The 24,815-nt window shown below is 50.0% G+C and overlaps 13 protein-coding genes and 1 non-coding gene across 14 annotated transcripts; 8 read left to right on the forward strand and 6 right to left on the reverse strand.

The window, feature by feature from the left end:
- Positions 1 to 25: 25 nt before the first annotated feature.
- On the forward strand, positions 26 to 2,182 carry COCSADRAFT_38459 (uncharacterized protein). Its single transcript, XM_007703436.1, has 4 exons — positions 26 to 66; positions 119 to 281; positions 331 to 624; positions 673 to 2,182. Exons 1-4 carry the CDS (start codon positions 62 to 64, stop codon positions 1,990 to 1,992), a joined length of 1,782 nt encoding a protein of 593 aa, XP_007701626.1. The 5' UTR covers positions 26 to 61; the 3' UTR covers positions 1,993 to 2,182.
- Positions 2,183 to 2,257: 75 nt separating this feature from the next.
- Positions 2,258 to 4,083, reverse strand: COCSADRAFT_162126 (uncharacterized protein; the record flags this gene model as incomplete). The annotated part of the gene is made up of 4 exons (XM_007703699.1): positions 2,258 to 2,422; positions 2,484 to 3,861; positions 3,914 to 3,960; positions 4,012 to 4,083. The coding sequence occupies 4 exons, from the start codon at positions 4,081 to 4,083 to the stop codon at positions 2,258 to 2,260; spliced, it is 1,662 nt and encodes a 553-aa protein (XP_007701889.1).
- An 859-nt stretch (positions 4,084 to 4,942) lies between these two features.
- On the reverse strand, positions 4,943 to 5,753 carry COCSADRAFT_94396 (uncharacterized protein; the record flags this gene model as incomplete). The annotated part of the gene is made up of 2 exons (XM_007703700.1): positions 4,943 to 5,604; positions 5,663 to 5,753. 2 exons carry the CDS (start codon positions 5,751 to 5,753, stop codon positions 4,943 to 4,945), a joined length of 753 nt encoding a protein of 250 aa, XP_007701890.1.
- A 1,368-nt stretch (positions 5,754 to 7,121) lies between these two features.
- On the reverse strand, positions 7,122 to 7,419 carry COCSADRAFT_162128 (uncharacterized protein; the record flags this gene model as incomplete). Its single annotated transcript, XM_007703701.1, has 2 exons — positions 7,122 to 7,264; positions 7,329 to 7,419. The coding sequence occupies 2 exons, from the start codon at positions 7,417 to 7,419 to the stop codon at positions 7,122 to 7,124; spliced, it is 234 nt and encodes a 77-aa protein (XP_007701891.1).
- Positions 7,420 to 8,823: 1,404 nt separating this feature from the next.
- On the reverse strand, positions 8,824 to 8,997 carry COCSADRAFT_93736 (uncharacterized protein; the record flags this gene model as incomplete). Its single annotated transcript, XM_007703702.1, has 1 exon — positions 8,824 to 8,997. A coding segment is annotated over one exon (174 nt), but the record flags the coding sequence as incomplete, so codon positions are not given.
- A 147-nt stretch (positions 8,998 to 9,144) lies between these two features.
- On the reverse strand, positions 9,145 to 9,584 carry COCSADRAFT_162129 (uncharacterized protein; the record flags this gene model as incomplete). Its single annotated transcript, XM_007703703.1, has 2 exons — positions 9,145 to 9,490; positions 9,538 to 9,584. 2 exons carry the CDS (start codon positions 9,582 to 9,584, stop codon positions 9,145 to 9,147), a joined length of 393 nt encoding a protein of 130 aa, XP_007701893.1.
- A 2,964-nt stretch (positions 9,585 to 12,548) lies between these two features.
- Positions 12,549 to 12,929, forward strand: COCSADRAFT_38461 (uncharacterized protein). Its single transcript, XM_007703437.1, has one exon. It carries the CDS (start codon positions 12,586 to 12,588, stop codon positions 12,844 to 12,846), a length of 261 nt encoding a protein of 86 aa, XP_007701627.1. The 5' UTR covers positions 12,549 to 12,585; the 3' UTR covers positions 12,847 to 12,929.
- A 357-nt stretch (positions 12,930 to 13,286) lies between these two features.
- COCSADRAFT_222093 (uncharacterized protein) lies at positions 13,287 to 15,284 on the forward strand. The gene is made up of 5 exons (XM_007703704.1): positions 13,287 to 13,389; positions 13,441 to 13,515; positions 13,574 to 14,239; positions 14,337 to 14,567; positions 14,914 to 15,284. The coding sequence occupies exons 1-5, from the start codon at positions 13,293 to 13,295 to the stop codon at positions 14,997 to 14,999; spliced, it is 1,155 nt and encodes a 384-aa protein (XP_007701894.1). The 5' UTR covers positions 13,287 to 13,292; the 3' UTR covers positions 15,000 to 15,284.
- Positions 15,285 to 15,569: 285 nt separating this feature from the next.
- COCSADRAFT_28038 (uncharacterized protein) lies at positions 15,570 to 16,040 on the forward strand (the record flags this gene model as incomplete). Its single annotated transcript, XM_007703361.1, has 1 exon — positions 15,570 to 16,040. The coding sequence occupies one exon, from the start codon at positions 15,570 to 15,572 to the stop codon at positions 16,038 to 16,040; it is 471 nt and encodes a 156-aa protein (XP_007701551.1).
- A 1,237-nt stretch (positions 16,041 to 17,277) lies between these two features.
- COCSADRAFT_93753 (uncharacterized protein) lies at positions 17,278 to 18,939 on the forward strand (the record flags this gene model as incomplete). Its single annotated transcript, XM_007703705.1, has 2 exons — positions 17,278 to 18,211; positions 18,263 to 18,939. The coding sequence occupies 2 exons, from the start codon at positions 17,278 to 17,280 to the stop codon at positions 18,937 to 18,939; spliced, it is 1,611 nt and encodes a 536-aa protein (XP_007701895.1).
- Positions 18,940 to 19,376: 437 nt separating this feature from the next.
- Positions 19,377 to 21,543, forward strand: COCSADRAFT_38465 (uncharacterized protein). The gene has a single exon (XM_007703438.1). It carries the CDS (start codon positions 19,629 to 19,631, stop codon positions 21,171 to 21,173), a length of 1,545 nt encoding a protein of 514 aa, XP_007701628.1. The 5' UTR covers positions 19,377 to 19,628; the 3' UTR covers positions 21,174 to 21,543.
- Positions 21,544 to 21,608: 65 nt separating this feature from the next.
- Positions 21,609 to 21,680, forward strand: COCSADRAFT_t58. Its single transcript has one exon. It is a non-coding gene; the product is annotated as a tRNA-Arg (tRNA).
- Positions 21,681 to 21,999: 319 nt separating this feature from the next.
- COCSADRAFT_38466 (uncharacterized protein) lies at positions 22,000 to 23,517 on the reverse strand (the record flags this gene model as incomplete). Its single annotated transcript, XM_007703439.1, has 1 exon — positions 22,000 to 23,517. A coding segment is annotated over exon 1 (1,061 nt), but the record flags the coding sequence as incomplete, so codon positions are not given.
- A 650-nt stretch (positions 23,518 to 24,167) lies between these two features.
- COCSADRAFT_222138 (uncharacterized protein) lies at positions 24,168 to 24,754 on the forward strand. Its single transcript, XM_007703706.1, has one exon. The coding sequence runs from the start codon at positions 24,500 to 24,502 to the stop codon at positions 24,710 to 24,712; it is 213 nt and encodes a 70-aa protein (XP_007701896.1). The 5' UTR covers positions 24,168 to 24,499; the 3' UTR covers positions 24,713 to 24,754.
- Positions 24,755 to 24,815: the final 61 nt, after the last annotated feature.

Below are 24,815 nucleotides of genomic sequence, written 5' to 3' on the forward strand. Positions count from 1 at the left end.
ATGGCCGTCGCGGGGATGCGATGCCCCTCCTCCAACTTTCTCCAGAAAATTATCAGACACCATGGTGTAAGTATAGACTATCTCGATACTGCATAAAACGCCCTCTAAACTTGTCCAGATACACTGCGTCTTTTGCATTTTTTGAAGCCCTTTGGGAGTATGGCGTCAGCCATGTCTTTGTCAACCTCGGATCGGACCATCCTTCGATTATCGAGGCCATTGTCAAAGGCCAGAATGAAGCCAAGGGTCAATTCCCCAAAATCATCACGTGCCCAAATGAGGTAAGTAGCTCACATGCAGCCAACGTTACACAATGACTGATATGGTTAGATGGTTGCTCTGTCCATGGCCGATGGATATGCTAGGTTGACGGGCAAACCCCAATGTGTTATTGTGCACGTTGATGTTGGAACACAAGGTCTTGGAGCTGCCGTGCATAATGCCTCGTGTGGGCGCGCACCTGTTCTCATCTTCGCTGGTCTGTCCCCGTTTACCATTGAGGGCGAGATGCGCGGGAGCAGGACCGAGTACATCCACTGGATCCAGGATGTGCCAGACCAAAAACAGATTGTCGAGCAATACTGCAGATACACGGGCGAGATCAAGTCCGGAAAGAACGTCAAGGTGTGCTAGACGGCGACATGTAATGAGGAAACGCTAACAACTGCATAGCAAATGGTCAACCGCGCCTTGTCCTTTGCCATGAGCGATCCAAAGGGGCCAGTCTACCTTTATGGTGCGCGCGAGCCTATGGAGGAGGATCTGACCCCATACAAGCTGCAAAAAGACTACTGGGCACCCGTTGAGCCAGCTGCACTTCCTCCCAAAGGCGTCAAGGCAATCGCCGAAGCTCTGGTCAAGGCCCAGGAACCTCTTATCGTGACTGGCTACTCTGGCAGAAACCATGAAGCAGTGAAGGAGCTCGTTCGGTTGGCAGACAATGTCAAAGGCATCCGCGTGTTGGATACAGGAGGCAGTGACATGTGTTTCCCAGCAAACCACCCGGCGTGGCTGGGCCTGCGCTACGGTAACGATCCGGCCATCAAAACAGCCGATGTCATTCTAGTCCTTGACTGCGATGTACCATGGATCAACACACAATGCCACCCCAAAGAAGATGCGAGGATCTTCCATGTTGACGTTGATCCGCTCAAGCAGCAGATGCCTGTCTTTTATCTTAATGCCATCCAACGCTACCAAGCCGATTCATATACGTCGCTAAACCAGCTGAACGAGTACCTAGAGTCGTCTCTCAAGGATCAACTCACCAGTCAGCTCTTTGACCAGCGATGGTCAGCCCTGCAAGAGTCATACAAGAAGAAACTCGAAGGCATCGCTAACGAAGCCAAGGTCGACGACAAGGGCCACTATAGCACATCTTACCTTTGCTCACAGCTGAAGAAGCAATGCCCAGAAGATACCATTTGGGCCATTGAGGCTGTTACCCAAACCGGCTTTGTCGCGGACCAGATACAAGCGACGTTGCCCGGGTCATGGATAAACTGTGGCGGTGGAGGTCTTGGATGGTCTGGCGGTGGTGCTCTGGGTATCAAGCTCGCGACCGACTATGAAGGCAAGAAAAAATTTGTATGCCAAATTGTTGGTGACGGCACATATCTCTTCTCGGTACCAGGTTCCGTCTACTGGATCTCGCAGCGCTACAAGATTCCTATCCTCACCATCGTGCTCAACAATAAGGGCTGGAATGCCCCACGCCGTTCCATGTTGCTCGTTCACCCAGACGGCGAAGGCTCTAAAGTCAGCAATGAAGAGCTCAACATTAGCTTTGCGCCCACGCCGGATTACTCTGGTATCGCCAAGGCGGCGAGCGGTGGCGAGATATGGGCTGCGCACGCGAGCACAGCTGACGAGCTGGGCAAGCTTCTCCCGGAAGCTATCAAGTCGGTGTTGAGCGGTACTTCAGCTGTGTTGGATGCTCATCTTGAGGGGCCAGAAGGAAAGTATGGAGGTGGCAAGGGTCGTCTCGGTTGAGGAGCTGGTCTATAACTCTGGGGTAAATACGGCATTGGTTATGGAATATGTGAGCACATGATATCGATTGATGCCGAAAGGAAAGATGGGTAATGTTGGAACATGTGTAACAGAACGTAGTCATGTATTATCCCTGTATACAACTCTATCTAAATCCTGCTCGTTGCATGCAGGTTGTCTATCTCTTGGATCCGATGCCGATGTATCTTTTTGATTGATCAGCAGCATTGATAAGAGCACTCTCATCATTGTTATGGTACTAAGTTCATAATGGCGCAGCTCCAGTGACATTGGACAGCTTTGCAAAAGCAATCCATGGATTGGGCTCTTCAACCTCGCATACCGTATCCGTAGGCGGAAGGGTTCCGTCACGCATATATCGCTTTTCGTGTTCAGAGACACACGCGATTGACTGGAAGTGTGCAGTATGCTGTGAAGACCAGTCAGTCAGTGTCCAAAAAAAACAAATCTCGAGTGAAGGGAGAACTTACACCAACGTTATCAAACACCAGCAGAACCGAACCAGGAAACTGCTCGTTCATCTTCCTCGCCGCCGACAAAGGCGTAACAGGATCCGCAACCGACGATACGAACAGGATAGGCGTATGTGTCTCATTCACCCTCGGCACCCCATCAAACCGCTGGCTCTCAGGCGCCTTCACCCGCATCTGGCTGCACACCGGTCCACTCAGCGCCGCAACATGCAGGCCACCATACCTACTATCCTCATGCATTCCCTCCACAAACCCCCTGTACGCTTCAAACTCCGTATAATTCGACCGCCCATCCGAATCTAGACACACCACCAGCACTCTCCCCATCCGCTCATCGAAGCTCGGACTAAAATTGTTGATCTGCGCTTTGAGCGTGATGCTGGATAAGATTGCTACGTCGCGGTTCTGCAAAGCGAGAAGCCAGTAGTCCATTAGTACTACGAAGGCGGGGTTGAGATAGTATAGTGTAGCGAAGAACTGGCTTGTGATATCTGTCCACTGCAACACATACGGTGTCGGGGCCAGCGCTCCAGGAACCGTCAGCGGATTTTCTAGATCAGGAATCGCCTGCGCAACCGCAAAAGGGTTCACCTTTAGATCCTCAAGCAGGGCTTCGTACCGATCTTGGATGGCCTGCGGAGACGAGGCGTTTTGATGGAACAAACAGAGTGCGGGGCCTGCGTCGAAACATTGCTGGAAGAAGTAGCCTGCGGCTTTGTCGCTGTCGTCTGTGGCGGTTTCCCACCCGCCATCGTAGTAATCGGCGAGGTCGAGGACGCCGTCGATGATCATGCGGCCCACACGCTCTGGGTAGAGACTGGCGAATGTAGAACCGAGGATGGAGCCGTAGCTTATGCCGTAGTACCAGAGTTTTGCTTCCTCGCCAGACTTTCCCATGTCGGTGGCGCGGAGCTGGATGTAATGTTGCATATCTTGAGCTGTGGCGACGGTGCTGGCGTATTGTGCGGTGCCGTTTACAGCATACATGTCTGAGCACCATTTTCCGTAACCGAGGAGGGATTGGTGGTGAGTTTTCAGTGCTTTTTCAGAGGTTATGTCTGCGAGACCTAGGGGTTCCTCGAGGATGGCATTGCGGGTTTGGAAGGGGTAGCCGGGGAAACAGTCGCTGGATGGTTCGCTGTTATTTATGCCGCGGGGGTCGATGCCTACGAGAGAGTAGTCGGTTCCGATTTTGGCTTCAATTGCGGCGGAGCTGGAGAGAATCATACTGACGGATGAGCCGCCAGGGCCGCCAGGATTAACGAGGACTTCTTGTGCGTTGGGTGTTGGGCCGGGTTTCTTGATGATGGCGATGTTGAGGGTGCCGGCGGTTTTGTTGGCGTAATCGCGTGGTACTTCTAGCAAGGCACAAGTACTGGCAATGTTAATTGGCCTTTGTTCTTCTCGAAAGATCAGAATGCTCATACAAGTTGTTATAACATGGGGACCAAGCAAGCGATGGGCTCGCGGTCAACTGTGTATGTGTAAGTCGCCATCGATTTTGACGCTAGCAGATGAGACCTACTTGGGAGAAATCATAAACCATGCTGGTATTCCCTCTTGCATTCAAAGGGGAGCCGTGGCCCAGCGGCAACATGGCAGCAATTGCTGCTGCATACCGTGCGTACGCTTTCATGATGTACTTAGTCTTTGAAAAGAAAGAAGGTATGAAGGTAGATGATAGAACACATCAAGAAATTACTCCATCTTCTTATACATATCTATCCTTGCCAAGAAAGCGAACTGCATGGTCACCCAGTGATGCAATAGGCTGCTTTTTGGCCCCAACCATACATCAGAATAGCAAACACATTGCAACAAGCAAGCCACCATGTTCAGCTCTGCTCCCCATCAATGCTGTGTCTTTTTCCTGTACATTCTTTTCCGGATTCAGTAATATTACCGCGTTTTGCCAAAGCCACTACCCCGACGCTACTCTGGGGCCTTATGTCTTGGCCATCATGGTTTCCAAATCAGGTCTAGTGCGATGGCGGTGCTTGGGGCAGTGGCCCGTCTCGTGTGTGCTTGCAGCGTTCTGCGAATCCTATAGGAGGCATTTTGAATTGCTACCAAGAGCAGTGAGCTCAATCGTGTGATGCATAACATAGTATTGCATAACACAGGGAGAGACCAAGTAGCTCAAACGATTATCATAAGATAATCCTAGCAGCTCGTAAGCGGTGTTACTGTGAAATGCCGGAACCAAGAAAAGCAGTAGGAACAGACAGGTATTCAAAACAGTAGTAGTATGATGATGGATTTGGAGGAGCTGCTAAGCAGCTGGGCTAACTACTACTACAGGATATCCACCGATATGCTGTGCCCTTTGGCTCACCTTCCTTGATCTGCTTCTCGATATGGGATATTCTTCTTATCACTAGGTCACTACCATAACGAACCGCCCCTATGTATGACTCGCTCCAACACTCGCCAGTCTCTGGACCTTCCCTCGATGATTAGAGCTCATCACGTGTATATGGGCCATCGGAAGACAACTTCTGATAAGCCTGGATAGCTTTGCGGTTGGTAGTTAACGAATAAAGTCTGGCGTTGATGACTCGGATGTCTGAATGAAGCATCTCCAATTCGTCCTTGGCGGTGTCAAGCTGTCGAAACTTTCTTTTGTTGTCTTGGACGATGGTAGTGAGCGAATCAAGCTTGGATTTGAGAACTTGAGCATCTGACACTAAGTCTCGAAACTTTCCTTTGCTGTTTTGGACGATGGTAGTGAGCGAATCAAGCTTGGATTTGAGAACTTGAATATCTGTATACTGATGTTGAGCATCTGACACTAGGTCTCGAAACTTTCCTTTGCTGTCTTGGGCGATGGTAGTGAGCGAATCAAGCTGCTCCATGTGCTGTCCGACGGTGGAAATTAAGCTATCAAGCTCCCACTTGTTGCGTCGAATCTCCATGATATGGGATATAGACTCTTCCTTGTTCAAGTAAAGGCGGAACTCATGTCGTGCAACGGCTTCCCTCATATCCCCAATGGTTAGGTTGAGTTGCAGGATGTCTCGATTGATGTTGGAAATTGTGCTTGCGGCAGTTTGGTTCGGCACATTGTATAGAAGAATAAGGGCAACGATAGTGACGATAAAATTCAGGATCTTGAAGCCTATAGTTTCTAATGTTAGCTCTGATCTGCTGCCTTGGGACATGTGTCAAGTACTCACACAAGTCTGTACGTGACGAGAAACGCCGCTGTTCACGGTCGAACTGAGTTGCCTCGGGTTCGTTCATGGGCACGGGGTTGAAGGGCCACATGGTGTATGCCTTGGTGTGTTGAGATGTGTGTGATGGGCTTGCACGTTCACCTTTGGGCTGCTTGTAAGGTGGTGGAGTGGAGTCGGTGGAAGCACGCCGGTTGGGATACTTTTGAGTCATTTTGCTAGCAGCAAGTACGTGACGTTAAATCGAGGGAGGGGCGGATGGTGAAGTCAATCGAGGAAGGAGCGGATGATGGAAGCTGCAGGTCAAGAAACCGCGAGAGGACAGAATGAGAAGTGAGAGAGCGCAAGATTAGATAGGAAAGAGAGCGGGATAGAAAGATCTATGGGTTGGTGTCCTGGGGAAACAAGAGAGATTTTGCCTCCTGAACCATGGTTGACTATATTCGGACTGCTAATAGGATACCTGTTTGTGGATCAGCGCATAACTCAAGAAGAAGAACAGTGGAATGGTTACTATACAATTAATGAGAGTGGTTGTTCGTCGGTCGATGACGTGGCATTATGCTTTTTTTTGGGTGTAGGAAACGACGGTGTCGAAGACGCTGAGGATGTATTGACCGGTGACGAATCTCCAATCCATGTGGTGTCATTGCCGTCTAGTCCCTGGCGGTGCCGCGTCTGCCTTTTCGCGCGGCCAGTTTGTTTACACAATTCGATGGCGTAGTCGATGAAACCGAGGACGCGTGGGTATGCCGGCGTCCAGGGCTACTCGATTACGGTGCTCGTAGATCGTGTAGGTCGAGTTGTAGGTCGATGCTCAGCTCCTTCAATTCTTCGCGAACTGATAGGCGGCATGGAGTTGTGAGTGCGTTCGTGAGTGCTAGGTGCTATCAACTCGCAATGGTCGATAGGTTACACTATAGACAATTTTCCTTTTGGCTATGATTCTGATAGGGCCTGCTTTGGGCTGTTTTCCGGGCTGGACCTCGATGGTGCCGCGGGTTCGAAACGATCGCGCAATGCGTTTGGGGTAGCACTGCGCAATGCAGATCGAAAGAGCAGCTATTAGATGCTACGGTGCAACGCCAAAAGCAAGAAAAGCAGCAGAAAGATAATCAAAACAGTAATAGTACAGTGAGAGATCTGATGGAGCTGCTGAGCAATTGGACTAAGTATAGGATATCCGCCAAGGCGCTACTACACCTCATGAATAGGTCACGTGCTAGTGTTAAAACCTCTCTCTACCTCATCCCCTGGATACATCTTCAACACTCTACTCAAATCTCTCACGCTGAAATTGGCCGCCCCCATGACAAACCGCCCTGACGAATAACCTATTCAAATACTCGCCAGTCCCTGGTCACTAGAGCCTAGTTGTTCTTGTCCTCCCCAACAACTCAAGCTCCTTGCGCATGCGTATGTGGTCGTTCAACGAATATTTAAGAACTTCGAGAACCTTGAACTAGGTAGTAACCTTGAGGCTATGGTTCAGTTGCTGAATGTCTCGATTGATAGTGGACATTGTCTGTGCGGCAGTCTGATTCGGCACAGTGTACAGAAGGATGAGGGCAACGACAGCGACGATCGAATTCATGACCCTGAAGCCTATAGTTTCTATTTCTAATTTTAGCCCTGATCTACTGTCTTAGAACATGTGTCAAGTACTCACAGCCTTCTGTGCGTGCCCAAAAACGTCGCTCTTCACGGTCGAATCCAGTGACCTCGGGTTCGTCCATAAGGTTGAAGGGCCAGATGGTCATGGTGTATGCCTGGGTATTTCGTTCACGTTATGGTGTATGTGGCAGCCTTACAAGTTGATTTTCGGGTTGCTTGCAAGGTGCTGGATTGGAGTCGTTAAATACAATGAATGATTTCGGGATCACATCAAGGCCGATATTGGTGGGTTTGGTGAGCTTGGTGAGTTTGATGAATTTGGTGAGTGATGATATTATGAAAAAATGCGAGCGATGATGAGAAATAGGCTCCGAAGTGCTAGTCGAGATAGTAATACCGGTAACAACGCGATGAACCATATGGATCTTCGAGTTTCTTATATCAGCTCGGATCTGCAACCTCGGGATGTCTACCAAACACTCACAGAATTTTATGCGTGCCCACTGAGATCGCTCTTCACAGTTGAACCGACTTATTCATGGTTTGCTGTAAATGTGTAGTTGACAGAATGATATGTGGGTGTACTGCCGAAGTTGAGATCTGCGTTTTAGATCTATAGGCTGGTTGTGTGGGTGTTGTCCAAGTGTGAAAGAGTGGTCGAGATGCAGCGAGGGAGCAATGCCTTTAAGTTGCTGCTTAGGCGACAGCAGTAAACAAACGACATTGGGTCAAGGGAAGAGCGAAGGACTAGTCGAGAAAGTGCGAGGGCACGGCATGAGGACGTAGAGAGCATGGGATGGAAAGGTTCATGGATTGTCATGTCACGAAAATGAACAAAACCTTCTCTTATAAGGGATTCGCATACGACTAGTCTACGCCAGTTTTGTACTGCTTGGCCTTATAATTGATGAAATGTTAACAGATTTGATCGTTTTCTGAAGAAGTCTCAACCGCAGCGTATTGTGGCATGCAACCGTTCTATCAAAAGCACTTAAGTCGAGAGAACAAAATGTTGCGCAACGGCGAAAAGTGATGAGATTGCTTTCTTCTTAGAAAAAGATTATCTTATTCTTGCAATGAAAATCAAAATAACCTAATGTCTGAATGAATTGGTTGCCAAAAAAACGTAAAGCCTCTTTTACAAAAGAACCATTTACTAGACGATTTTCCAAAAAGTCCAACAAGTAGCAAAAAGGAAGATGTTAAACAAATTTCTCTTAGTATAGCATGATGGGCGCCTAAATCATGTATCGCGTGTTCAACAAGGTATTATACATCAACGGACAGTGATTTCAGTGGTGATATAGCAACCTCACTCATTCATCCCACAGTAAGGCTAGCTTACAGTCCCTTCGAGCAAGTTAATGGGCTTCTAGTGTGTGGAGTGGAGAATCTTACTGCTGTCCAAGGGACTTTTGACCACATTTCGAATTAGTTACGGAACTTATACCATCCACAACCTGCAAGCCGTTTCACCCTATGATGCGGTATCCAATTGTGTTGACATGACCCACCTGGAAGCGCATTTGATGGTTTTGAGCGAACATGGATCACGACCACAGCTCTCTAAGTAGCTTTTCCATCCATATATACTCATTACGATAGGGCTCCAGGATATTGTTCACCCAATCATACCAATCATCATCCCATCGTCCGCAAGCAAAGATAGCTCGAGCATATTCCCAGTGGCTCAGATACCAGCCGGCAAACTCCCAGTCTATGATGACCAACTCAGGATTTGCACCGTTCAACTGTGCTGTTCGATCGCGGGCAACACTATTCTTCCGCTAAAAGTCCGCATGTGTGAAGATGGGCTCGTGGTTTCGATGGACACTAGCAAACGCACGAGTGTAGTAACTTGCTTTATACTTCTAGAGGCCATGTTGTGTGTACTTGAGAACCATGGCTTCATCGAGTTCTGTTTCGGAGTCAAATGGTCCGGCGAACGGTTTCGATGGATCGCTTGTCCAAAAAATACCGTCCGGTAATCCTCCATTGTCGACGCCGCAGTATCCACCAGGAGAAGACAGCTTTCGCATATCTCTGAAAGTGTTCCGAAGCTGGGTGGCAACAGCGTCTTTCGTTGCAACGTCCATTCGAGACCACTCCAGATCTAGACTGTGCCCTTTGATACGTTCCATGACAATGTAGGTAGTATTCTGTGCGGGGTTTTGAAAAACGCGTAGACCCGTGGAACTGAGATCTGCGTTGATCGTGCTAGGAACAACATAGTGCCCTCGATAGGATCAACTTGACGCCCATACTTGACGACAAAGTGAGGGCCAATGCCAACAACTTTGCGTCCGCCCATTTCGCTGCACGAGCTGCCATCAAAATCCCCACAACGGGCTTACGTATGAGTCCGACAAAGACCTGATCAAAGCTGACTAGATTACAGGGTTGTACTGTGCTACATTGCAGAATTGATGTATGTCGATCCACTAGCAAGGGGACGACACGGGCCAGGGTAGAGAGTAAGAGCTGTACTATATAGATTCAGTATTATTAAGAACAGCGTAGTATTTTTCTGCAATAGGTTATCCGAAGAAGGACCTGGTTATCGTTTTAGCGTCTCCATAGTACACAGTACAAAGCTTTAGGCATGTAGCACAGTAGAGAATTCTAACGTAAGCTAACTAGAGTACAGGGTTATAGAAAAGTTTACAATTCATAAAATCCGATTGGTGGTTTCCAGCTCATAGGCATGGATATTAATTCATTTTACTAACTCTTTGTTCTAACAAGCAGTGTGTATATAGTTTGACAGTTTTAAGTTTTTCTATATAATACATAACTTACAGATTCCCCCGCACTAGAGCTGTTGAAACAATCAATATTTTCTAGTCCTATTTATAGCTTTCTCCAAAAGATTTACCTTATAGAGATACAATGCGCTTTACAATTATATTTCTCATACCTTGTTTTACAGGCTTATTATCAGCTTAGTTAACTGCAAATTACTGCCGTGTAGCTCATGCCGACGAGATGGTATGCATTCTCATCCTATGAATTTGATATTAAAAAACCTTACCTACTGTATACGTTACTTATACAAACTAGACATTAGCTTGCAGTTCACAGGATCTCCAGCAATGTTCGGTCAGTGGTTGTTTGTATGTAGGTTAAATACCCGATTGAGATCTTATAAGTGTCGCTAATATTAAAAAGTGTCCTTCAAAAAGGCTTTCGTCAGGATAGATAGCTAATAGCAGTGGTTGTAATCGCTCCTGTGCTTGATATCTAGAAGAGTGTTAAAAACCATCCCACCGGGTCTTGTGGGGTCTACCTTAGCCTCTCCTAGTCAGCACCTAGTATATAAACTTCAAGATCGTTAGAGATGCTCTCTAGTAGTTCGTCTAAGTTCGAATAGAGTCTATTCACTGATAGTTATCTTACTATTGCTTGTACTGTATCACTTCGAACCAAGTTGGTAGGGTTTTGGCGCGTCTGGCTATTCGCCTAGTCCAATCATTCGTTTAGGCGAAAGTAGCAGTAAACAAATGACGTCAGATCAGGGGAAGAGCGCTAGTCGGGAAAGTGCGAAAGCATGGCATAAGAAAGTAGAGAGCGTAGGATGGAAAGCTGCATAGATCATCATGTCACGAAGACGAGTTGTATCTTCCCTTGTAATGGATTCCCGTACGACTAGCATATCATAGTTGTGTACTGCTGGAGCGCATATCATGCCGGATCCACATTTGCTGGTTATGTATGGAGACGTTCGATAGAGGGCGAGAGACCTACGAACATATGAAGCGGACACATGGCAACATTCAGTAAGGGGTGACGGTTCAGTGTAGGTGGTGAATCAAGGGTTTAGATCGGATCTCTTGCTATCTGGAAATTATAGCTGGTGATGGTTTCTTTTCTTACAACCTACGAAGACGACGGGAAATCTTTTGGAACACAATGATTGGCTCTTTCGAGGCCCTATCAAATAATTTTTTTAAGATCATCCACTGAATCTTCCCATTTCACAATGTGTCTGAGACACATCGTGTGTATACATAACATTCTTTCACCAAGGTCAATTTATGAGCTGAGAGTATGCCTTTACACGTTGGCTCCACACATGGTGTACTCACAAAGTCAAGCGTCTATCTACGATACATTCAACAATGATCGTGGCTGGCTTCACTTATAATTTCGCCACAACAATTCCATAAGCCAATATTAACTTTGAAAGAACCATAGCAAAACAGCATCCAATACCTTTGAGGAATAGGAAAAACATCATCATACTCTCGAAATCACTTAATAAGATCAAGGTAACAATGCAGGGCTTTTCACATCCAGCTTACAGTACAGTTTCAGTCACTGAACACACCACTGTATATGCAACAGATGTTCCTGGGACCACAAGCACGTATCCTGCTTCTTCAATAACAAATGTAGCATCCACAACGACTGATGGCTCTTCAACGGTTACACTCTCACCAATGCCTACAAGCTCCACAACGACACATGTCTCTTCAAAGCATACTCTTTTGTCTACATCTGCAACCACGACAACGACTGATATCCCTTCAACAGTTACTCTTTCATCAACATCTACAGCCTTGCAGACAACCCCACCGGTCTCTTCTGCAACCACTATACAACCCGTCTCAACTGCCCCACCCGAGTCGGCTTCCAGTGTACCGAAGACCGACGACACCTTCGCTTATGCGGTTTTAGCATTCATAATTCTGCTAGCAGTCCTGCTAATCGTGATGCTTGCCGCCATGCTCTGTTTACGTAGCAAAGACAAATGTCCGAACTGTCGTAACATGCAGAAGCAGCTTAAGAAGTGGGAGTCTGGTGAGCTGAAGCCTATTACTCCAGCAATGGTCAAGGAGCGGGAGGCACTCAACAGGTTGTCCTCGCAAAGCAACACTCCCTCCAAGTTGGATGTCGAACTGGGCGGCGCACATGAGACCGATCATGTGTGTGCCGCTGAGGTTGAGGAAAGCACGAAGCTGTCGACTTGGGAAAAGATGAAGAGCAAGGTATTGCGCGATAACAAGCCTTCGGCTACGGCGCGGAATCCGTATGTCGAGACTGAAGCTAATCGCCCCTTCACGGTCGCTGGAGGCGACACAGTTCATGACTACCCCGACTATTCGCCCCGCGTCTCGCCAAAAGCGCCTAGGGTAGAGCACGAGCCTAACACCCATCTCACCGTACCTGCAGCCCATCACTTCTCAGGCTCCTCCTTCTACTCTTCCCCTACAGACATCCAGCGCGCCAACGGCCGTGAATCACGAGTCTTCACGGACGTCCCAGTAGCCGAGCCCAAGCGCTACACGACTACTAGCAGAAACCAGGAAATCATGTTCGCTCAAAACGCTCTGAAATCTGAAGAGTACAAGCGAGCCGAGATGATTATGAAGCGCGGGACGGCTAGGGATAGCGTAATCCACCGTGCGACGAGCATCGTTAATCTAGCGGATCAACAGCTTAACATTGCGCGCCGTCCGTCTCTGTATCCCGAGTTTCGTGGCCCGGAATCGGCTGAGCAGTATGAGATGATTGAGTGGCGTAAGAGGGGGAACAAGGGACTTGGTTTGAATGATGACCTTTATAGTAACTAATGGATTGCAGGGTTGTGATACAGTTGATGAGAGAATAGACGATAGTACATACGTGAGTTCTTTGTTAGTTTCTGGTGATTTATGAGAGCCGGCAGTGATTTAACGTTATTTCTATCCTTGTGATCAGTGTGTAAGTGTAATGTACAATATTTTTGCGGGTTGTAAACCTACAACTGAATTGTGAATAACGTGTAGCATCAGCCTAATTATCATGTCTCCATCAGCAGAAAATACTAATACCATCTCCGACCCATATCCTGCCGTCTCTGTTGATTCGGTAATTTTGGCGATGATGAAGGTTGTGGCAAGTCTGTAAATTGATGGCTGTTGTGGCTTGACATCTGGAAGTGGAAGCCACAATGGGTCTGCGGAAGCCACGCGCTAGGCTTCCCGTCCATGTCCTCATCCGTTTCTCTCCTACGCTTGCATCCACAAACAACCCCGACATGGGCATCACCGATTCGATTGGAACAACATTGTCCTTTATCAGCTTACTATGGATACCAGCCACGTTGCTTTGCTGCTTGCCATGGGTGCAGAAACGTCAGGATGCACGGGACACAAACTGAAGCTGATTCACGCTGACAGAGATAGAAATGCTGTACCTTCACAACATCACTTTCTTTCCTGGAAAATGGCTGACTGAACCGGAAAGAGCCGGATTCCTCAGTATGTTGTACATGCCCATGCCAGCGCTAAGCAGCAAGGTATATACTCACGGACGCAGAAAACCAGGTTGTACCCTTTCGCATTGCAACCAAAGGCAAACATGAACTGTTTGCATGGCTTATTGCACCACTCGGTGTTTATGCGAAGAACGAAATTGCTTTCACTGAAGAAAAGACCGGCAGCAAAGTAGAGGATACAGTAGCTTGGAAATCACTATGCAAAGACCCAGAAGCAAGGCTACTCATCTACTTTCACGGCAACTCTGCAACCTTGGCGCAGGAGCGTCGAACAATCGAGTATCGATCCTTCTCTGCCGGTGCATCAGACAAAATATTTGTGCTGGCATTTGACTACCGCGGCTTCGGCCTCTCCAAGGGAGAGCCGTCGGAATCCGGGTTACTGGACGATGCAGAAGCAGTTATAGACTGGGCGTTAAACAAATGCCACGTACCCCCAGAGCGAATCGTGCTTCTTGGTCATTCATTAGGAACAGCAGTGGTGTCTGGTATCGCACACCGCTACGCGGCTAACTCGGGCATTGAATTTGCATGTCTCATTTTGTGTGCAGCATTTACCAATGCTGGCAATGCATTTTCATCGTACTCTATTGGCGGAGTAGTTCCAGTGCTGGCGCCAATCAGGGTTTTCCCTGCGTTTCAGAAATGGTTCGCGCAGAGAATGGTCTGTACATGGCGTACCGACGATCGACTTGCGGCCATGGCGCGTAAGTTGAGTCAATTTCCTGTGGTGCACTTCGTCTCGCCAAGTCACATTATCGTAGGATGCCGGAGCCGAGTTTTCCGTCGCTGACGACAGCCTAGGAACTTGTTCAAGGTTCAATCTGGTCTTGGTGCATGCCGAAAGTGACTCGACCATGCCATGGCACGAAACAGAAGCCCTTTTCCATTCAACTCTGCGGGCTGCCAAGGACGCGAGCCCAGATGACGAGAGCTTCAAAGAGGTCGAAGTTGTTGACTTGGGTAAAGCGGGCAGGCGCGAAATATGGCGCAGCGACTCACGCAGTATATCCAAGACGATTGCAAAGCATGGAGGTACGTACACACACTCAGCCTCGCCTCAGGCTCAGACTTTGGGTGTCGGCGTCTAGACAGCAGAGGCGTTTCGCCTATTGCTGGAACGGCCGCCCCACATCCGTCTGACAAGTTCGCGACGCAGACACGGTCCTTCATTTTATGGCTGCAACGACCGTTTGAGGCTCTTCGGAAGAGAGTCGAGGCGGATTGTGCTGGCCTGGGATTCGATGCCTGAGTGCGCACACTGCAGACCCTTTCCCCACAGATTGATGTTCTCTGGCCAGGGCCTGGCCCTGCATCCATGCTGTCATCGCCGGGTCTTCCGAGTCCGGTAGCGAAAACCAGGGCTAACGCTACGCTACAGGCCACAATACGTCAATGACCTGGTCACCTGTGGCGCTCACCATCCTTCAGGTTTTTGGCCTCACGGCTGGTACGGCACGCGGGTAGCGGCATGCCTGACAACGGGAAATCCCCTATATCCTCGCTATTTCTGTAACAACAACAACTCCGTGCGCGCAGGTAAATGCTGCGTCGCTCATTTGAAGGGAATGCACGGTGTCGAGATAGAGTACTGCTGCGGCTTCAGTGAATGACGAGTTGGGCTCGGCGACAGCTGGACTACTACTTGGAAGACTTGGATCTACACCACGCGCGTAGTAGCGTATAGTTAGTACGTAAACGCCACAGTGTCAAAAGGCTCGGCATAATGGCTATATGCGTCATGTTCACCCTCGATGCCCCATGACGTTTCCGAGAGTGGGCTCCTTTGAGACCCGCATACAAAGCGCTTCATCGGCAAGTGCAATACCTTTGTGTTTCAACTTCTATCCACTTTCACAGGTGATTGCCGCCTTTCACCCCTCGCTGTTCGAACGTTGTGCACCCATTCCCGTACAGTCGTTTCTATAGCAATCTGACCATAACCCCCACCGTGACTGTTCGTTCGCATTAACACACCACTCCTCCCTGTCGCCAGAAAATACATCGACCGCCTCAGTTGAACAAAGTACATCCACTATGCCTGCCATCAACCACCTTGAAGCACGCCTTCTGGCAGGGTCCAGCAGTGACGGCCCAGCAATCACAGGAACCGCCATCGCCCTCATCATCTGCCTCGGACTCATACCCACCATCGCCGTTATATGGACAGTCTGCTATCTCTTCTGGGCCTATCCATACGACCGCAATTGGTGCTGCATCAAGCGAAAGCGGCGCCCAGAGCCACAAAGTGTGCTGAACCAGACACCGATGAGCCAGGTGCCGATGAGCCAGGAAGCACTGTTCGAAAAGCAGGGAATGGGACTCCCACAGCGGCCGTTTGCTGCTCAGACCAGAACGGACTCTGGAAGTTCGAGCAACAGCGGGCGTCTCCAAAAACAATATAGGCCGGGAAGCGCAGACTACAAGAGGGATACCAGGATGAGCCTGCAGAGCGTAACTAGTGCCAACTCTGTGCCGTTTGCGCAAGAGCCCAAGCCGTTTGTGTGAGAGGAATCAAGACTGGCGTAATGTTTAATCAATACATGCGCATACGGCTGGCCGAATAAAGTCGCTGATTGCCCGGAAATGGGAGTTTACATCTCTTCGCCTGAGGACATGTCACTGGAAGTCAAGTTCACACGACAGCGTTACAGCGCAGAATGCCAGCCCTCAGCATGCAACAAGAAACTCCAGATTGAAATTGGACAAATCATATCTGGTGGTCTACCGCATTCTGGCACGGTAGCTTCACCGACAAAGAGGCCTGTTGGATTCCATGGCGCATTCCACTACAGCACCAGAGAAAGAAGAAATATGCGCCGAGCGATAGCGAATGCTTTTGATGCCAAGCGGAGAGATCGTAAGAATACCAGGGAGCCGAGGGCAATTACTGTACACTACATGCATGCGGGACATTTGCATTGAGACCGGAGTTTTTGCTTCTTCTTGTTTGCATAGCGAGGGATACCATATTACGATGTACATGACAAAGCAACAATACATACATACAAACTGTCTCGGCTATTTTTTCATCTTGTGCCTATGGTGAGTGGGTAGACGGTGAAGATTCAGGGCAGAGGGCTGGATGCCGCCAAAGGAACGCCTCGGTCATCGGTGTGGTAGATCAGGGGAATGTGATTGGCGGGGGGGCAGTAGTGCGCGCGGCCAGGCAGGTGATGAGGCTCAAGTGACTTTTATCCATGGTGCCTTGAGCAATGGCACATGGCATTCTGAACACCGGTTTCTCTGCTCGCCTCGTTGCCAGGATTGACGTATGTACATACCTGGCTTGCCCACCTCAGCCCTTACATGATACGTGTACTACTACTACATATTCGGTGTGACGGGGCGGCCTGAGAATTCGCCCGACGTCTTGGTCGATACGGCCCGGTGTTCACTATCTCCGAGTCGTAATCTCCATTCGCCATCCGAACTCGTCCAGAGAGCGTCGACGTCAGCACTTCGCCCCGATTTACTTCATCGCAGCCAGCGCCTCAGGGCGCTCTGCGACACCACAAATACCGCAATCATACCGCCACCTACTGTGAGTTCGCGCCTGCGGACATTTACTACAACAAAGACTCCCCTGTCTGCATACACGGTACGCCTGCGAATGTTCCGGTCCTATCTGGCACGACCAACCGCACGCAGCGTGCTTCATAAGAGCGTTGGATTTGGTGGCGCAAGTTATATCAGCCTGAGCCTCAGCACACCCATTCGTATCGAGAGCAAAGCGAGTTCCACCATGGCGGCTCCGGATCATCCAGAAGGCGCCCAGGGAGGCCAGCAGAGCATGTTGGCGAGCCAGCGCGCAAAGGAGCAGGGAGAGGCACAACAAGGCCGCTTCTCCAAATGGTTCCCGCTGTCAGCAAAGGCAGGCTTTGAGCAGTGGTGGGCTGGCCTATCCCCCATGGCAACCGAACACCGCGTCCTCTCCTTTGTCCCCCACCTCCAGAGCCCACCGACACACACGCAAACAGGCGCCGCCTCAGGCTCTGCAGTGCCTTCGTTCGTCGACTTGCATGCGCCACCGAAACACCCCGAAGACCACACCACAACCACTGCGGCCAACGACCCTTATGGCCCACGACGATGGAACTCGCAGATGGTTGAGCTGAGTGGCAAGGATCGCGCGCTCAATGAGTTTTCTGTCGAGCGTCTGGGCGAGGATGTGGAGAACAATCTGGTCATGTTGCATGGCTACGGTGCCGGACTGGGCTTCTTTTATCGCAACTTTGAGGCCATATCGCGTGCCGAGGGTTGGAAGGTTTATGCACTGGATCTGCTAGGCATGGGACGAAGTAGCCGGCCACCGTTCAAAATCCACGCCAAAGACAAGGAGGGCAAGATTGCAGAAACCGAGTCGTGGTTCGTGGATGCGCTTGAGGAATGGAGGATCAAGCGAGGGTTGGAGCGCTTCACACTGCTGGGCCATAGTCTGGGTGGATACCTGGCTGTAGCATACGCATTGAAGTATCCGGGCCATCTGAACAAGTTGATCCTGGCTTCCCCTGTGGGCATACCAGAAGACCCATATGCAGTAGATGACGAGATGCCTGACCCCCAGGATTCAACCATGGCAAATGAATTTACCCAGGATGCTGCCGAGACGAACCAAAGCGGGGTGCAGGCGTCAACGGCGGATAAAAACAATTTCATGAACCAGCAAAAGGGAAAAGGTATGTTTAGACCAGGGTTGGTGGCGTCAGCACACAACTAACATGTCCTAGCCACGGCAAAAGAAGGCAAGGAGCCACCCAGACGACGTTTACCATGGTGGTTGTATTCACTCTGGGAAGCAAATATGGTATCTCCCTTTACCTTTGTCCGCTGGTCAGGGCCTCTTGGTCCACGTCTTGTGTCAGGATGGACATCACGCCGGTTCTCACATCTGCCCGAAGAGGAAGCGCAGGCACTGCACAACTACAGCTATGCTCTGTTCCGCCAGCGCGGTAGTTCAGAGTATGCGCTGTCATACCTCCTAGCCCCCGGTGCATTTGCCCGCAGCCCTCTGATTCGGAGGATACAAGGCGTAGGGCGGCAGTGGATACAAGCACATGACACGCCTTCTGTGGATGGCGATGCCCCACCAAACCAATCTGCAAGCTCCGAACCGGCCGCGCAGCGCGAGAAGGGTTTCCCTGTAATCTTCATGTACGGAGAGAATGACTGGATGGATGTTGCGGGCGGGTTCGCTGCGGAGGAGAAGATGAAACAGGAGCGTGAACGCATACTAGCAAAGGCATCGCCTGAGGAGAAGAAGCAAGATCATGGCATTGCCAAGGTTATCATCATCAACAAGGCCGGTCACCACGTGTACCTAGACGGGTGGGAGCAGTTCAACCGAGTGATGCTAGAGGAGATGGAGGAAGTCAGGCGGAGAGAACAGGAACGAAGACGCGGATAGAATTGGGTGGATAGATGGATGTGCATAGTACTGGGCGTTTGGAGGTTGGTTTGTGAACCGCTTGGCGTTTGGTTAGTAGAGCCTCTCCAACTGCAGGCATGACAATGTTAGTATAGTTTTTTTGTTTAGATGCAGTCGACTCGTGATGGGTGGTGGGTGTCGAGACTCCGCCCGGGTGGACGGTACCCCTCCCATGGCTGGCGGGTGCAGAGATGATCTCCTCACATGAGGCCCTGCATGCAGTCTGCCCCGGCCCCGTCCCGTCCACGTCTTGATCTAGTGCATGGCCTAGGACGTGTCACCTCATGTCGTCGAAACCTCCCAACCCGGCCTGCCTATACGATGCTAGGCGTGGTGGGGTAGACACACAACGGTGCCAGCAATCCTGGTCTTCACCGCTCCCGGCTAGACCAGCGGCTGCATCCTCCCATGCCGCCCGAGTCGCACATACACGACACCCTCTGTCTCTCTCTCGGTCGATATGAGCACGAGACCCTTGCATCTTCACGTGAAAGTCACAAACACAGGGACGCGTTCTCCCGGCACATATATCGCCATGCAATAGCGCTCTGCCCTTGCTACTGCTACAACTCTCGGCTCCTGTGGCTTGGGCCTCACATGTCACCGCCAGACGCAGACGCAGTCGACGTCACAGAAGCACGCCACGGACGGTGAACACCACACGCAAAATGGCGAACCAGACGCTGGACCAGATGGTCAAAGGCGCTCCGCCGCCTAGCACAAATGTAAACAAGCTCGCTGAGAGAATGGAGAGAGACCCGCCGCCATACTCGGCCTCGATACTCGCACACGGCCCCCACGATGCAAACGACCGACTCCCTACTATCAAGACCCCGCGACCGCCCGTCATTAGCGACCCCACAGCCCTCCTTCCGTCGTCTCCGCCCCAGATATACTTGAATCTCCTCATCCTGGAAGCCAGTCTGCGCAGCCAGTACCTCACCCTACGCGCGCGGCGCCGGCAAAACACCTTTGTGCTGACATTGCTGGCGGTATGGATCGGCTTCTGCTTTTACCTACTGTGGCTACGGCCGCGGGAGGATGGCAAGGGAATTGGTGGTTCACAATATTGGCTGCTTGATATGCTGCAAAAGGTCGGCTTCATCACGGGTGTTGTCACGGCCCTTTTATTCTGGGCAACAGGACAATGGGAGAGAGGAGTCCGGTGGCCACGGCGCTGGATTGGCGTTGCCAACCGCGGGCTGAGGGGCATGAATGCCAAGATTGTCGTCATCAGAGGGCCTTGGTGGAGAGAATTGGTCGAGTGGGCGCACTTTGTTGTGCCTTTTTCGGGTGGCCTTTGGGGCGGAGAGACTGGAGGAAGCTCGTATCACTTTATCAATGTTGCGCAGGAGAATAAGCATGCGTTAGACGGAGGCCGCCCACGACACCGTATAGTTGAGGATGGCAAGGAGTATGCCGAAGAAGACATTGCACCTGGAGGCGACTACATCAAGCTTCTTCTTCTACCGAAGCCATTCACACCCGACTTCCGCCAAGAATGGGAAGTCTACAGAAACGAATACTGGGCCACAGAAAACGAGCGACGAGCCGAACTCCGCAAGCGGGTCCGCGCCCGCCAACGCGAAATCGCCCGGGAAGAAGGCGGCTGGCTCTGGTGGACAGGCTGGCGCGGCTGGAAGCGCGCGCGCGGCCTCAGCAGCCGCAGCGCCGACGTCGAGAAATCCGGCCACCACGCCCACGCCCACCACCGCACCCTCTCGCACACCGGCTCCTCCCGCAAGCGCCGCTCTAGCCTCCTCCAACCAGCCCGCAACAGAGACCGCTCCCACTCCCGCAGCTCCTCCCGCAGTGTCACCCCTACAACGACCGACCTCGACCTCGACGCCCGCCTCCGCCCCCTTGAATCCCGCGAGCGCCGCTGGAGTAACGCATCTAATAGTACGACTACGAGTCGCAAGTCATCCCTTCGATCTAGCTCCACTATCATTTCGCAAGGAACGGCGCAATCGGCTCGTCAACCCCCTAGTCCTATACAAAAGCAAACTTCGACGCCGGCTTCGTCGTCGAGACCGACCACACCGAGTGATGGCAATGTACCTTCTTGGCAGAGTAAAAGAGCCAGTATGCTGAGTAATACGGAGAGTATGAGCGAGTTGAGTGAGGATCCGGGGTATGAAGCTTCGGTCGGGGAAGGGGTGGGTAGAAGTGGTGGGGGGAGGAGGGGAAGTGGGAGGGCGGAGAGTGCGTGATCACCTTCCTTCTTCTCATTCTTTTTCTTTGAAGAGTGTTCTTTTTGGGGGAGGCACGTAAGGAGATTTTTTTTGTACATTTATGAAAAAGTGGATTTGAGAGCTGCGGTGGCAGCGGAGGAGATGATTATGTTCTGGGATGTTTAAGTGATACCTTTTTTTTTCTCTTCTACTTTTCTACGCTCCAAGTAGTTTGCGGGTTTCGTTTAGCTAGAGAGTATTTGTACAAGAGAAAGTTGTAGAAATGTGTAGGTTACGTTTTACTGCTATGTAAGGAGCATTGGAAAGTTTTAAATGCATGCTGGATACTTGAATCGCCGGACTAGGATGGAAGGGGTGGAGAGAGAGAGTAGGCGGAATGAAATGTGCATTATCCCTTTCTTTTATTGAGATATATAATAACATCAAAAAAGAAATCCTTCAACAAATCAACAAGGCCGGTTGGCGCAATGGTAGCGCGCAGCCCTCCTAAGGCTGAGGCTGTGGGTTCGAGTCCCACATCGGTCGCTTTCTTTTTTGTCTTGTTTTTACTTACTTCCCTGGAACCTTTTCCATGGTTGAATTTTTTTGTTCAGGGCAAAGGGAAAATTCATTCGGGGTGGGGTGGAGATAGGTGGGGGGGATGTGGGGTTAGTCAAGCTTAGACGTTCTCTTTTGCAATGTATGAAATGGGATGGGATGGGGTGCTTGGGGAGTGAGTGTGGGCGAGTAAGTGATTAGAAATAATAGAGAAAAATGTGGGTTTTGTTGTATTTGTTTCAGATTGTATTACGATAATATATAAAAAAAATACTACATTAATTGCGGCGACGGTGAGATACCGCCTTCCCTTCTTCATCCATCCTCTCTTTTCCTTTCCCTCCCAGATATCCTGACAACCCTCCTTTTTACTCCTCCACACAACCTGCTTGATACCATCATCAAAACAGTGTTATCTTCCTACGACTTTCTAGTTCGCAGAATGCATAACTATGTTCGTGCCGGTACTGTGCCTGACGAACAAGCGAAGCTGCGAAGCTAGACGTGAATTACGATTTGAATTCGAAGTCCTGAGGGGGAGAACTCGGGTTTTTGCGAAGGGAAGAGACTGGGATCTAGGTATCTCCCTTGTAGCACCACAGTCTTTTCAGAGAATTCTTGGTGAGATAAGACTCCGGTGTTGGAGGGAATCGTGCAGCTGGGCGTCGCTGTACTGTAGGCAATCCAAGTCTTTAGTGGTGGACGGGTGAGAACAGTGCACTCGGTATTCTGCGACATTGTTATTCTTCAGACGCCTCGGGGTCTGTATCCTGCAATCCGTTGTCTGCATACACTGGTTCTTGGTGGTCCTGTGTCTTTTGAGGGTGTTGGGGTTCCTGATCCGTCTTTTGCGGGTCTGTTTTTTGCGGCTCCTGAACGGTGTGTTCCTGGTCCTGGTCCCCGGAACTTTTCTCAGGTTCTTTATATACCATTGTTGGTTGTAGCTCGTTGGACGTGTCTTGCAATTCCCGATCTTCTGCAGCCTGTGGTTCCTGGGTTCCTGGCGTCTTTTGCGGTTCCGGAACTACTTGCTGTTGCGGCTGCTGTGGCTGCTGGATTCTTGATACTTGCTGCGGCGACCCCTGGAGTCCTGGTATTTGTTGTGGTTCCGGGATTAAATTCCGTGGTAGCTCCTTGGATACGTGTTGCAGTATCCGATGGATCTGCTGCGGCGGCTGGTAGACTTGATGCGGTGCCTGGTGAATCGGCTGTGCTACTGGATGTATGTATCGTAGCGCCTGATAACTCTGCTGCGGTACCTGATGAAGGTTTTGTGGAAGCCTCTGATGTGCGTGTTGCGGCACTTGGTGGACTTGTCCTGGTAGCCTATAATGGTGTACTGGTTGTGACACCTGGTTGATATGTCCTGGCAAATGATGGCCATGGTATACTTGCTGCTGAACTTGCTGAACTTGTTGTGGTTGATGTTCTAGGTGCTGCAGACTGTTATTTATGTCTTGGGGTATGCCATTGAAACTCTCCGGCCCATTTTTGATACTTTTTTGCCCATTACTGGGACCTTGCACCCCGTGCTGCAACTCGAGTAGTCTGCTGTTCAAATCCTGCACCTCCTTCTCTGACGCTGGTTTTTTCTTAGGTCGACCAGTCTTTTTTCGTGGTGTTACGGGTCCGCTAAGTACGTACGTCACTTGGCGAAGCTTGAAGCCAAGATGGTCTGCTATCCATTGTTGTTTATGACCAGCTTTCCATAATGTATGGATCCTCAACCGATCATCCCTAGTCAGAGGAGTGATGTGGCGACGCTTAGGGGTGCCAGGCTGTTCTATGGGTGGACTGGATTGTTCCATGATAGCAGTTGTCAAAGTCTAATAGTACAAGTGGAGTTCAAATAGAATAGAGAGTCGCGAGGTGGCGAAAATGACCAGGTTGGGGCTGACTAAACCTGTCTACCAGATCGACAAAGCTTGGGCGTTTTCATATCCGTAATACCGCCGATGATATTGTACCACCACCACGTTTTAGACACTGGCATCCTTAGGTCCTTCATTTCGTGGAAGCTGTGACATAAGATCAACCCAGTTATTCGTCTCATATTATCTAGTGAGGACAATTCTGTCGTGAAATAAATGAACAATACTATGAGTGATTTCAACTGAATGGTACGGAGGTGCCTTTCAAAAGTATTGTCTGCCAAGAATAATCTATCCGAAGTACGGCCGCCTTAGCCGAGGCTTGTCTCTCCCCTCTATGTACTCATTGCCACCTTGTAGCTCAATTATCTTTTGAATATGTACAAGAATTCGCTCAATCCAGGCTTAGATCTTAAGTTGCGAGAGATCTCTCCAGCAGTTCTGCCAGATTCTGACTGCCTCAGCCCTTAACTGTGGAGCTCCTTTCTTCATAGTCTCTCTCTTCATATAGAACTAGCATAGCTTAATACAGTTACAGTCTGGCGAGTTACTACACCAGAGTAGTCTCTCGACATCGTGCAGGCGATAGATCACACTTTGATAGTGGTGGGCGTGGCTAGGTGCCTTATCCTCCATTACAACAGTCTGAGGTCTATCTTAGAGGCATTTTTTAGCGAAAGGAATCAGCTTTGGGATTAGAACACAGGTCTGATATCTCCACCAGTCTATGCCACCTCCAGACGTGCGCACCAGCTTGCCTGTCTTCTCTGTCCATCTCCATTGAGGCTTCCTGCCACGCTTATTACGTAGCCCTATCCTCCTCATGGACTCTGACAGCTCCCATTCCTCTCTCTATAGAGGCTTAAGCTCAGCGTTCAGTTACTCAATCCAACGAGCAGCATCCTCTTTCTCTGCCTTTGTCTCTAGCTGGTAGACATGGCATGGACCCTTCTTATCGTACGAGAAGCAGCCCCAGAACATAAACTTAGAGTATCCCTTCCACCTCTCACGGATACAGCTCTTAACTACTCTCTCATCTGCCTTTCTCCAGACTCTATAGCCCCCACGTCGGTGGTTAATTACTACCGACGTCTCGTCTGTCCAGATAACATTCTTCCAGTCCTCCAACGTCCAGTCCTTATACTCTAATGCCTACTTAAGACGAGCACTCCTCATCTCCTGTGTCAACCCAGGCTTCCTCGTTAGCTTGGTCTTCCTGTATCCTGCTGCTCTTAATACCCTCTAGACGGTA

The sequence above is a fragment of the Bipolaris sorokiniana genome (genome assembly GCF_000338995.1).
Source record: "Bipolaris sorokiniana ND90Pr unplaced genomic scaffold COCSAscaffold_10, whole genome shotgun sequence".
Classification (NCBI taxonomy): domain Eukaryota; kingdom Fungi; phylum Ascomycota; class Dothideomycetes; order Pleosporales; family Pleosporaceae; genus Bipolaris; species Bipolaris sorokiniana.

Excerpts from the sequence above, each read along its gene's own strand:
- COCSADRAFT_38459 (XM_007703436.1), top strand. Across the intron at positions 282-330 it reads TCATCACGTGCCCAAATGAG|ATGGTTGCTCTGTCCATGGC; the intron begins GTAAGTAGCTCA and ends TGATATGGTTAG. Across the intron at positions 625-672 it reads AGTCCGGAAAGAACGTCAAG|CAAATGGTCAACCGCGCCTT; the intron begins GTGTGCTAGACG and ends ACAACTGCATAG.
- COCSADRAFT_38461 (XM_007703437.1), top strand. The coding sequence starts at position 12,586 with ATGTTCGCTCAAAACGCTCTGAAATCTGAAGAGTACAAGCGAGCCGAG.
- COCSADRAFT_222093 (XM_007703704.1), top strand. The coding sequence starts at position 13,293 with ATGGGCATCACCGATTCGATTGGAACAACATTGTCCTTTATCAGCTTA. Across the intron at positions 14,240-14,336 it reads TCGACTTGCGGCCATGGCGC|GAACTTGTTCAAGGTTCAAT; the intron begins GTAAGTTGAGTC and ends ACGACAGCCTAG. Across the intron at positions 14,568-14,913 it reads GACGATTGCAAAGCATGGAG|GCCACAATACGTCAATGACC; the intron begins GTACGTACACAC and ends GCTACGCTACAG.
- COCSADRAFT_38465 (XM_007703438.1), top strand. The coding sequence starts at position 19,629 with ATGGCGAACCAGACGCTGGACCAGATGGTCAAAGGCGCTCCGCCGCCT.
- COCSADRAFT_222138 (XM_007703706.1), top strand. The coding sequence starts at position 24,500 with ATGGCATGGACCCTTCTTATCGTACGAGAAGCAGCCCCAGAACATAAA.